Consider the following 12,657-nt stretch of genomic DNA (forward strand, 5'->3'; position numbering starts at 1 on the left):
AGGAATCAGACGTCATAGTCGTGGTATATGTGGTTATTACAGCACGGCTATGAACCAATCAGATTGCTTGATTCAAGCTACCCGTTTTAAATAACGAAATATACAGGTGTGAGGAAGTATCATTTATCTTAACAGAAAAAAAAATAATTGAACATTAATTATGCAGAGTTTTACTTTACCTTGTTTTATTGAGAAAAAAAGACTACATTGGTCAACACAGTGGCAAGGTACTCTGAAGAAAGCATGTGTCAATAACTATGATGGATGCACTTATACACACATAAGTGGGTCTATGAGGATCAATAAACTGTTTCAGCAGTCAGTTCTTCATCACTCATTAACATTCTCTAAAGCAAATACATGGCAAAAAAGTCATTTTCCTCACAAAACGGTTAATACTTATTTCAAACAATGACCCACTTTATTCATACAATGCAAGTGTCTACCAGTAATGTACAATTTGTATAAACTGTGCATTGTACACACAATCTACATTAAACAACAGTGAAACCATAAGGAGTGAAAATATTCCCTTCAGCAAAAGGTAATTCTGCCCATTTAAAATAACTACCAGCAGTCAAATCAAAATCAGTTTGGGATCACAAGCACGGTGGCTATCATATTCAAACAGGCACCTTCACAGAGTGGACTTCTGTACACATATATATATATTTTTTTAAATATCTCATACAAACTTAAGTGTATATAAATAGCCTTCCTATTATAAACAGTGACATACTGTTTTGCGACAAACTTTCTTCCCCCAACACATCACTCTCCCTTCATTCTCACAACCTTTGTATATCATAATTCCTCTTAATAAAAGAAAGACAAAATGAATAATAATAAAAACAGAAATAACAAATTTTTTTTGCAAGTCAGGTAGACAGCCTCAGTGCTGGTCTTCTTTGTCATCTTCACTATCAATTACATGGATCTCATCATTCTGTATTAGAACACTGCACCGACTGCAGAACAAACAAGCCTGAAAAGACCCTATGACACTGTCAAACATCTCTTTTGCATCTTAAATGGACATTTCACCCCAAAATGAAGATTCCGGTTTTATCTCCTTGTTTGCATGTCAGTAGAAACTGTATTGGTATTTGTGGGACCAACAGACATACAATACACCCCAATAGCTTTATCTCAGCCTCCTATTACAATGCTAAAGACAGTTTACATCTTCAAATAAAAGCATAAAATGTCCCTTAAATGTCTGAGAAATTTGGAGAAACTGGAAAGTTAAAGAAAAATAAACTGGTTTTGGTTTATACACTTGCATTTTGAATTAGCTAGAACTAGTTCCTTTCAGTACTTTAGGAGAAGGCTGAGACAAAAGTGTTTGATGGTTTTAATTATGTCCTGAAGTTTAAAGTTATAATACTTAAGATTTTCAAGAAATCAATCACTCTATATACTGGAGTAGGTTTTATCAGTGGTGGCAGAGTCTGCCATTGCTGTGCTTTATACCGATTGCCTACCTATGCCAGGAAACAATGCATGCATGTACCCAGTGCAATTGTATCTCATTGATATCAGAGTGATCAGACTTGATAAAACAAGTGCAAACTGCCACTACTTTATATTTAAAAGATTTCAACTGCAACACGGGGTGGCTTTTATTGTGAAGCAGCAACAGGAAACGTAATGTCTTAGTCAACGTTATTACAACTTTCAGTGAGTTGGTGATTAGACAAAGTTTAAATTGTCATTTTGGGGTGAATAATAACTTCAACACAAAATATTTTCTTTGTACTACAAAACCTTTCAGAATTCCTGCTTCTCCATGTGCTGATTATGCAATGCTTCCCTGTTGTGGCTAATGTAAAATACACACTGGCACAGTCAAACACACTTGTGCCAAGAAACGGAAATGGATCCCTTTAACAGAGCAGACTGGCAATGAGAGAGACTATCATGCAGGCTGGTGAGATGTCAGGTTGGGGTAATATTCAGTGTGTCGCAGGAGTCCCATGTTGCATGAGTCCCCTGAAGGCATGACGGCGGTGAAAATCCTCCTCCTTTGTTAGACGATTGGCGCTGATCTGTCATTCGTGACTGTTGGTCTCAGCTTGACTGTTGCAAACGGATTCCCTCCTCTGCAGGAAGAAAATAGGAACAATGTGGGTATAACGCCTTAAAATGTATCATCATCATCATCTGGTAATTCAAGTTTAATTACAAACACACGTGTGAAAATCTGTGAGTTTCTGTTAGTTGTGTTAGATCACTCACCCTAGAAAGGGAGCCTGTGCAGTCCCATTGACTAAAGAAACCTGCTGTCAAAAAAACACAGAAAAGAGACCCGTCAAGACCAAGTGGACAAAGAGAAACAACACGCAACATTCAACACATACCATCACAGTCACCACAAATCCACCTCCTCCCTCCAGCTGTGCAGAAAGTCAGTGTTGTCAGACTGGTTTGTTAAGATTTCTCATCAACAGTTGTCCCCCCTCTTTCTTTCCCAATCAGCGCAGTGGAGCATTGACACGTACTTAAGGTATAGGTATAACCTCAGACCTAAACAATTCTGGAATCTGGACAATCTAGAAAGACTGGCGAGAGACACCTCTCTTTATCTCCTCCACAGAGCCAAGTGTGCATGGAGACAATAAAGCCGGGAACATAAATAACCTGAGCTATGTGCCCTGAGGGCTACCACAGCACATATTTGCTTATAAAATGCTGTAAAGAAAGTTTGTAGAGGAGCTAGTTGATAAATATGTCAGAGGAACTACTGTCAACCTGGGAGTTTGTAGTTTAGAATGTTGTTTTCATTTCAGATCAAATACATGTAAGATCATGTATTTAAACTAAGATTTTATCATTCATTTATTTAGTGTGCATATTTAGTGATGCAAATCGTTAGAACTTAACTCTGTTATCAAGCTTATAGAAACGGTCATCATTGTATTCAATACTAACTGCAAAAAAAACGCATTACCCTGCTCTTCCATTAGAGAGCGGAAAACATCTACAAGGCACAGAACATGTAGCCACAGTTATGTTTTGGTAACTTTTATGCCCTAAACTTTCAGGAAACACCTCCTCCCAGGTTGTGTACTGCCCTCGACAAACTTACATTCTTCATAATAAATTATAAAATTAACATTTTAACTTGAGCTTTTGTTGATATCCTGACTCAAAACATTACTCCAAATAATTCTTTTTTTTCCCCCTCGGGGATAGAGACAAAAAATTGATATGAGGATGAGATGAGAAAAGGAAATAAAATAAAAAGCATTGGGATTCCTACTGTTGGGAAGGTACATCTCTCACTGTGGTTTATTTCATGGTAAAACCCTGAGGCAGCAGATACAAAGGACACTGAGTACAGACAGAGCAGCGAGGAAGGTGATGATGAGGGAGAAAAAAAGAAAGAAGCGTGCCTGGGCTTGTCTGCTGGCTGGACAGCTACTAGTTCATTTTCAATCAGCTGACACAGTGTAGGCACACAATTAAACTGTGTCTGTACCCTCTTGTCCTTTATGTAACTCTCTCCTTCTCCTTTAATCTCCCCTTTTTGCGAATGAAACCTCGCAATACCTGGCTAGGAGCATTTTTCAGATGTCTTTAAAAATTAATCTGAACTAAAAACTCTGTGGTCTGTTTCACACTTTTCCATTATGTTTCAATAGAGTACTTACATAACATATACATACAGTATACACACACACACACACACACACACACACACACACACACACACACACACATATACAGTAAAAAACACTGACACATCCTTTCTGGAAATAGTCGTCTAGATTAATGCAGCATATTTCCTCAAACTGGTTAGATAAATGAAGGGTGTGTTTCTGGATGTGCTCTGTCTTAAGGGCGTGGAGGCGATGACTATGCAGCAAGGAGATGTTGATAAGACACAATTAATCAGACTAAACGTTGAACGGGATTTCGGGGTGTGGTCGTGGAGTCTGTGATAAATGTGGTTAGTCAATAAATATTTCCTATCAGGAAACAAAAGACCTTTTCTAGAACATGTGATGTGGCACGACGCTGAAGTTAGATTCCAATTCACAGCGTCCGATTCAGCAGGGAAACAACTTACATTGCTGAGTGACTGATCCTCTATTTTTGAACCTCTTACTGTATTGAAAGCGTGTTAGTCATTAAGGTAAATTATTAATTATGTCAAAAATACACTTTTAGATTTGTGAAAGCTTTATTGTCTTTATGAGAACGCAATAAAGGGAGATTTACCTGTTCTTTTTCATATGTAGACCACATAAGACCAGGTCCAGATCCAAAACCACTATACCTAGACTTGGCAAATCTGGACCAAATTATCCTAGAGAGGCTAAAGGTTCTTAAAAACACAGTCTAAGATTTGAGAAAGCTTTATTCTATTTGTGAAAATACAATGAAGGGAGAATTCACAGTTTTTTTTCACATGGACGCTTAATGACTGACACACTTTCAATACTGTAAGAGGTTCAAAAACAGAGGATCAGTCACTCAGCAATGTAAGTTATGTTTCACTACTGAATCGGACGCTGTGAATCGGAAGCCAACTTCAGCGTCGTTGCTGTGGCCCATTTAATATGCTGCCTTCAAATATTTTACGAGAAACTGTAAATTGTAACAACATTTGTTGGAAAGAAGCGAAGAATGACAAGAGAACAGCTGGAAGTCTTTTGGCGTCCATGTTGCCATTGCAACAGCGGTGCTCTCACAACTTCACCACTTGAATGCCAAGCATATTGTGTACACCACTTTCCATGTTGTAACCACAAGCTCACAAGTTCCATTTGAAGGCAGCATTAAACATTCAAACGTGGCAGCTGTCTAGCACAACCACAGTCCTCTGTGGTTAGCAAAGTTTAGCAAAAACTTGCCTATTTTTATCTATTCAGCAGATACAAAGCAACATTAACATTCATTTGGAATAATATTCTGGCAACCTGGTGACTGTTAATCCAATATTCACTATACTTTTAGCTCTGTATTTGGTTTGGTATTTTAGTGCGCATGCTTTAAGTCAGGTGCTGGTACTGACCGTGTTCTGTGGCGAGGGCGTCAAGGGGACCACTGGACTAGAGGGGGCGTAGTCACTATAGTCTGGTGGCGGCAGCAACACCGGTTCCTCTTCATCCTGCTCTGGCAGACTGGTCACACTCAGTCTACGCACCGGTGTGCCAAGATTGCTGCTAACACACAAGACATACAGGTTCAGCTGCCAATATTTAACAGCTGTAAAAAAAAATCATTGCTTTACTTCCCCGCATGTTGTAATGTTTTCTTACCTATTTGATATCATTGGCTCAGTATAAGGTCTGCAGTAAGATGAGGGAAACCAGCCCCGCCTAATAAGTAAGACAAACATACCATAATATCAGAAACATTATACAATCTTTCATATAAAAAGTCATCCAAAGTCTTTATTGTTCATTGATTATTTGGATACCCATTAGTTGTTATCTTCCTGGAGTGCATGTAACATAATAACGCCCACTCTTTAAAGGAATAGTCCCAGACGTGGGAGAGGTATCTCATTTAACTCTAGAAGAATATAATAACATGTCTAAAAATCAATTCCACTAAAAGGATTATTGCCACTTTTGAAATATGCTCAGTTGCAGGACTTTCAATATTTATTCGTAGTTATATAAAAATAGTCATATAAAAGAGCCATAGCAGGAATACTGACACTGACTTTCGCCATTCTGTGTGCATACAAGAGACTGCAAGGACACCTGTTTCTGTGAGTTGAAATAGTTCGCTGCTACAGACAACATACTTAAATCAGATGTGCATATAATCCATGACAGACAGACAAGACTGATTGTGTTCACTATGACTCAGAAGTTGTCTCCAAGTCATGTCTAGAGAAAAATATGGCTTATCACACCAATGCACTGGATTTGTTGCTAAGAAACAGAATGTAATGTGATTTATCCCAACATCATGTCCTCATCTTGACAAACTGCCACTGACTGCATTAAAACCACTTCAATTCACACACACACCACACACACATACACACACACACACACACACACACACACACACGTCCGCACACACACACACACACATACACACGTCCGCACACACACACACACACGTCCGCACACACACATACACACACACACACACACACACACACACACACACACACACACACACGCGCGCTCACACACACAGACACACACACACACACACACACACACACACACACACACACACACACACACACACACGGAGAAAGCTTGCCTTAATTTGTTTCAAAGTGGGGATGAAGAAATAGTCAATACAAGCTCTGTAAGCACTCCGTAATCCTTTCGCCTGCATTTTGAGTCCTAATTGATCTAGCGAAGAGTTGAAGATGACTTTAATTACACAGGCAAATCAGAGGCTACTTTATGGATTTGTGTTGCCATATTTGTTTCATTCATCAAGCATTCAGCGTTGAAGCAAATATTAAAGACCAGATGTCTCTTGTTTGTGTGTGTGCACCTGGATGTTTTGCAAGAGAGAGAGAGAGAGAGAGAGAGAGAGAGAGCTTTACGACTGTCATGTCAAACATACCTGACATACTCTGTGTTTCTAAGCATGATGTTTTAGCACAGCTAAATATGAAAACAAAGCAGGAAACAAGTACTGCCATACTGTCATTCAAATAATGTGTGTGCCAGTGCTGCTGCGTGTTTGTTGGAATGAAAATGCATTTCCTTTAAGAGGAGGAATACTTGTGAGTCAGATCATTCCATAGTGGGTTTTGGTCTGTTCATGGGATTTGTTGACAATAAGAAAAGTATAGAATCACTTATCCTTCAAAACCTCATATGCTGAGATGAATAAAAAGATGGATAAACTATGACTCATCATGAGACAAAGAACCACCAAAACAAACACAAATCATTTATATTTCCAGAAACTGAGCTGAGGACTCATTTAGCCATCAACACATCCCTGAATATGAAACTAGTTAAAAACATACTGCTGTGTCTTCTCCAGCTCTCCGTACAGCCAGCCGTCCTTCTCTTCTTGGATAAGCAGCGTGATGATGTCGCCGTCGTCGAAGCTAAGCAGTGTGTGGTTGTTGCCCGCCGTGTGGGGAAAGATGGTTCTAACTCGGGGCTTCCTGCTCACATTGATACCGGACGACTGGGATGTCGACTGGGACAGACTGACCTCTCCAAGACTGCCCTGGTCTGGAGGAGATTAGAGATGTGATAATATCAGTTATCTGTCAAACGGTATTTCATTTAAAGTAATAGTTTGACATGTTGGGGAAGGTGGGTCGATTTTGTTACCTTTGGACAGAGCCAGGCTAGCTAGCTGTTTCCACCTGTTTCAAGTATTTGTGCTAAGCTAAGCTAACGGGCTGGTAGCTTCATATATAGAGCACAGATATGAGAGTTGTATTGATTTTCTCATCTATCTCTCCACAAGAAAGCGAATAAGTGCATTTCCCAAAATTACAAAAAAAATCAATGTCTCAGACAACAAATTGATCTATGATCTATGACCTTCTATGATTAAAAAATAAAAAAAAAAAAATAAAAATAAAAGGTAATTCTTCATGAGAAACAGAAAGAAACGAGCCTCAAGCAGGAATTCCAGTTCATTACAGTTTCTATTTGAAATAACAACCGTAATTATTAGCAATCAGTCACATTTCTGCATTAACTATAACTTCACAAATGTTTAATTGATTCATTAAAAAAATAACTGTATGATACAAAAAAATGATTAATGATGTCCATGATACTTCAGTTTTGATAAAAAGTGACTGGGTGATGCATCTGGTTAACGATGGGACTGAGAGATGCCGCAGTCATTTGTGGGAGACGGGTATATTTACGTTTGTGTTTTAGAGAAGCCACCCGTACCTGAGTTGTGGTCTGAAGTGGGGGTTAGCGAAAACCTGGGCTCTGGGTCAAACATGTTGGCTAGCGGACTGGTCTGTGCTTTCAGTGGCGGTGCTGGAGGAGGCGCCCCTGACTCCACGTTGTTCTGAGATGTAGAAGAATATGATTAGCAGATGCAATATGTGACAAAATATGAGACGGCAATAAGGAAATCATAACCATTTTCTCTGAATGACCAGGGTAAAGTCCTTATCAGTGCGATTATTTTTAAACAGTCATTACTGTAATTGAAACTCAATGTCCTCCTACACAGCAATTACTAGCCACAGCCATAAAAACAAACACCAAGAGAAGCAATGCAGGATTTCCCATGGGTGATAGTCAGATAAGGATAACCAGCCACTTTACACACACAAACAAACAGCCTCAATCTGATACAACAGATAGCAGCTCCTTTGCGAGATAAACTACAAGCAACAATACAAGATAAAATACTTTAGGGATGGTCTTGTGTAGACGATTTGTTCTACTAGTTGGAATGCTTTTATCCACAGCTATTCTCTGAAGCATCTTACAGTAAGATGAGTATCAAAGTTAGTGAAAGCAACACGTGGTAAAAAAGAAAAGTAAATAAAGCTAATGATGATAATAATGATAATAATATTCTTAAGTGTAGCCTGAGCTCACAGATAGGGGTGGAAATCACCAGAGGCCTCACGATATCGATACTTATGTCACAGTACGATATTATTGCGATTTTAAACATGTTACAATATTCTGCGAAATATACCTTTTTTCCAACTTCAAATTTTTCCCAATTTCAAATGATGTCCCTAAAAGGAAACTTTGCCAACATCTGTTTTATCTAAATAGATACATGTCTCTGTTTGTTCATCTCACTTCAATTTTATTGCTGCAAAATGGGATTGTCAAGCAGACAAACTGACCAACACATAGGTAATAATAGATCGATACTTGGAGTCTGTGTCTGTCTGTGTATCGATACAGTATTGCCACAGAATATATCGCGATACTATGCTGTATCGATTTTCCCCCCCCACCCCTACTCACAGAGCACACTTTCTTGCCATTTTAGCATGAATCCAGCTAATACTCACCCTGTTGTAGCGTTCAACCAGCGGCGATTGTTTTGGAGTGGTGGTCAGCTCCTCTATCATGGTCGTCACTGTGTCCGGCACATTGGCGATGTCGCTGCACTTTTCCTGCCAGCTGGGGAGCTTCATGGCCAGCATCTCTTTGGCCTGGAAACACCAGAGAAAGAAAGGTGTTACACAGTTCATTAATGGAGGGGTCTGACTATGCAGGTTCACCTCTCTGTCCAAGCTTACCTTCTCATGGAAGTTGCTAGTTTGATAGGAGAACATGCAGTGTTTGTCCGCCAGGAAACAGAAGCGTCTCTTTTCTTCCAGTAAGGCCTCTTTGCAGCCATCAGCGATGAACTTCTGCATGTCCACCTGGCGCAACGAGATGCTCTCCAAATACTGCCGACAGGGTCATAGGACAGCAGGGAGGCCATGGCACAGGTTTAATAACTCGTCAGATTTCAAATGAGCAATACAATACGTGAAAGATTGTGTTTTACTATATTCTATGGAGAATGTGACCACAAAGGCAATAAACCAGTGCCTGAATTGGACCAAAAAAGGTGGCAGTACTCTAATTCATCAGTTTCATGACATGATCATCACGTGCATCTTGGATGTATTTATACGCATGTATACGCGTGGTACGCAGTACTGGTGAGTTCCGGCCCATTTCCGGCACTGCAATGAACAAAACAATAAAACCAAAAGCAAGGTGCTTCGCTCAGCCTCATGAGAAGGTAGAATGGGCCTAAATAAATGCAATGAATAGTAAAAAAACAAAAACAAAACATAATAGCAATAAAAATTATAATAATAATAAAATAATAAATAATAAATAGTAAATAAATGAAACATTAATAATAAAAGAAAGAAAAGGGAAAATATAGAATACATTACAGGAGAATAATAATAGATTTTTTTTTTTTTTAATTAAATGTACTTATTTATGTTTACTTAACATTAAAAAATGTATGTATATAAAAAAGAATGTATAATACTTTATTATGAGTTTTTTGAGTACATGTTCATCTTGCAGGTGCCAGCACCTCCACCTCTGCAGCACAAGGCTGGGCTACAGGGTGAATCAGTTTGGAAGAATATGCTGCTTTAACATCGACCTCAGTGAGTTGATGCAGTAAAAGCTAACGCAGTGGCCATAACTCAGTGTTTGAGTGCTCGGGTCAAATCAAAGCACTAATAAGTGTTGTACTCAAAGTCTCTGCAATAAGCGCCGAAGTTGATTCAGGTCCCCTGCTGCTCGTGGATCAGTCTTAGCGCAGCGGTGAACCAAATCAGTGTGCTGAAAGACACCCCTTCTCCACAGAGAACGAGTCAGCCTGTAACTCAGAGTAGATGGGCGACTGGACTTCACATAAGACATGTCTATTTGAAATGACTTCTCAACCCACTCCTCCATCTATTTATTCTACACCCACTCTTCTCACAGTATCTCTCCCATTTCCCTAGGTCGTCATGGTGACGGTAAAGCAGCCTGTCTCTAAGGGCTCTGTCGAAGACCCTACTCTACTGTCTGGTCTCTTGCTCTTTCCACGATAGACTGTCAGATTTGAACCAAGGCTCTTAATTTCCCATTTTCACACTGCCAGACTCTCAGCCAGAGGTGGGAGAGCAGAAAGACAGGACTGATAAATAAAACAAGAGACAGACGGGAGTTACGACTCAGGCTTTGCAGTCCCTACTTCTTCCCAACACATCGATTTACAAAGCTACTCCCTGCCCGAGGTGTTAACACTGCTTGGTGGTAGCGGACAACAGGACGTAAACACCCAACAATGTGCAACAATCGTTTGGAAGCGTACACTTCAACCGTACCCAGGGTCACTGCAAACCACACAATGAACCTGCTCAAGCAAGGCGATGTCGACACTGACTAAACATCTTCAAGGCCATGTGTGTGTATGTTGTATATTTAGTTGCAGTGCTGCGTTGCCGATGTGTACTCGGCAGTTACACTTGTTTTAGCACTGTTTATCATTTCAGTGAAACCACACTAGCTGTTATGCATGTCCTGTGACTCTGTTAGAATGAACATTGTAGCATTGTACACTATAAAACGTACACTTTAACATATTGATGGGTTAACAATTGTTATTATATTTCAAAATGTTAGTAGTAATATTTTATGTTTTGTATTTATGGTCATTTATGTTTATCTTTTAAATTTCTGTATCCACTGGGACAAAACCTTGTGTGACGAGAGTCCGCAGCCATGCTAGCAGCTCTGTGAAGCTGTACTTATAGGCACAGTGCTGTTTTGAGCTAAATGCTAACGCCAGAATGCTAACATGCTCACAATGACATGTGAGCATGTTCGCTGATGAAAAGCAGATACAATGTTAACCCAGGTTTTCTATCTTAGTTTAGTGTGTTACCATGTTAACATTTGGCTAGTTAGCATGGAGAATTTAGTAGAATTAGATTTTTTGCTGTGTTGCAGCCCTATCAGCCTCATTTTGGCATACAAAACATTGGATCATATAACTATCTAGTTAGACTAAAAATACAAATCGATCTGTAACCGCTTGACTTTTTATGACAAACTACATTTTTGGTTTAGGGAATGAAGCCTTAAGCAAACCATTTGGTAAAGACTAATACCACTTGCTGCATCCAATACAACCTGCATTTCAGAAACTGTGCATGTGCCTGCATGAATACAATTCTGCAAATGCGGGTGTGTACATCTTCAAAAAAAACACGATCTTCCGTCTGTAGCTGAACACAGTGAGCCGAGGTATAATAGTCTCATTCTGCTGCGTGTAAAAAACAGAGAATCTGCAAACAGCTATAGGCGTGGTGACATCTTTGATGGTTTTACTCCCTGGTGTTAAAGGTAGACCTACTTAGTGTGTGAACACACATCTCAAATGTCTGTCATCAACAATGCCATGCCCTTAAGTAATATTACTGTAAAGTACAACTGGAAAGCAAAACCTGGAATATCAGTCCTCCTTCCTTCTCCTTTGTACTGGCTTGTGATTATATCATGGCAACTAACTTGGCCACATCTCTCTGCCCCGTCACATAAATTGTACACTAGTCATATTCTTTTCACGAGCATCCGAGCGCAAGCATGCATGAAAAGACATACAAAGAATCAGGCATGCTATGTTTTGAAGGTAAGTAAAGGTTGGGGTTGGTTTGGTTTCAGTCTCACCTCGTTCTCTTTGATCTCATACTTGGATGAGTGCTTTCCCTGGCTTTTCCTCCTGAGCTTCTTCAGGTCTGTCTGAGAGCGCTCCAGGGAGTCCAGCTTCAGCTTGTGCTCTGACTGATAGCGCTTGAAGGTGGCCTACAGGAGATGTTTGACAAGACGGGCATGAGACAAGTGAAGGGAGGAACTGATGAACAGATGAGCAGTTTTCATTACACAAAAGAATGCCAAAATACAATGCACAGAACTTCTAGAGCAGGGGTCTTCGACATTTAGGCCAGGGACCCATAAGCTGAAAGAGAGACCGAGTAGGGACCCCCTAACACATATTTTGTATACAATTCAGTTTCATATTAAACTGGACAGAATGGACGAAAATAAATGGATATTATTTATGCATCATGTTTTAATGTTAAACATACATCTGGAAGGCACAGTGACTCATTGAGCTTAACTGTAAGGCTACCATAGTGGCTAACTTACCTTTAGTAAGGTTTCTTCAATGTGTAAATTTTTTTTCTCACAAATATGCCAACTTATC

The 12,657-nt window shown here is 39.6% G+C and overlaps 1 protein-coding gene across 5 annotated transcripts in view; it reads right to left on the reverse strand.

Annotated features, from left to right (window-relative positions):
• Positions 1-165: 165 nt before the first annotated feature.
• Positions 166-12,657, reverse strand: part of baiap2l1a (BAR/IMD domain containing adaptor protein 2 like 1a) — a 30,445-nt gene continuing 17,953 nt past the window's right edge. For 2 of the 5 annotated variants that reach the window (XM_078279155.1, XM_078279159.1), the window contains 9 exons: positions 12,120-12,254; positions 9,185-9,337; positions 8,954-9,097; positions 7,857-7,980; positions 6,962-7,175; positions 5,268-5,327; positions 5,021-5,171; positions 2,239-2,282; positions 166-2,102 (listed from right to left, as the gene is read on the reverse strand). In XM_078279155.1, coding sequence (XP_078135281.1) covers positions 2,030-2,102; positions 2,239-2,282; positions 5,021-5,171; positions 5,268-5,327; positions 6,962-7,175; positions 7,857-7,980; positions 8,954-9,097; positions 9,185-9,337; positions 12,120-12,254 — 1,098 coding nt within the window. In that variant the 3' untranslated portion in view covers positions 166-2,029. The remainder of the gene's footprint in view (positions 2,103-2,238; positions 2,283-5,020; positions 5,172-5,267; positions 5,328-6,961; positions 7,176-7,856; positions 7,981-8,953; positions 9,098-9,184; positions 9,338-12,119; positions 12,255-12,657) is intronic. The other 3 variants (XM_078279158.1, XM_078279156.1, XM_078279157.1) reach the window with 3 other exon arrangements.

This window comes from Sander vitreus, chromosome 21 (assembly GCF_031162955.1).
Source record: "Sander vitreus isolate 19-12246 chromosome 21, sanVit1, whole genome shotgun sequence".
Lineage (NCBI taxonomy): Eukaryota > Metazoa > Chordata > Actinopteri > Perciformes > Percidae > Sander > Sander vitreus.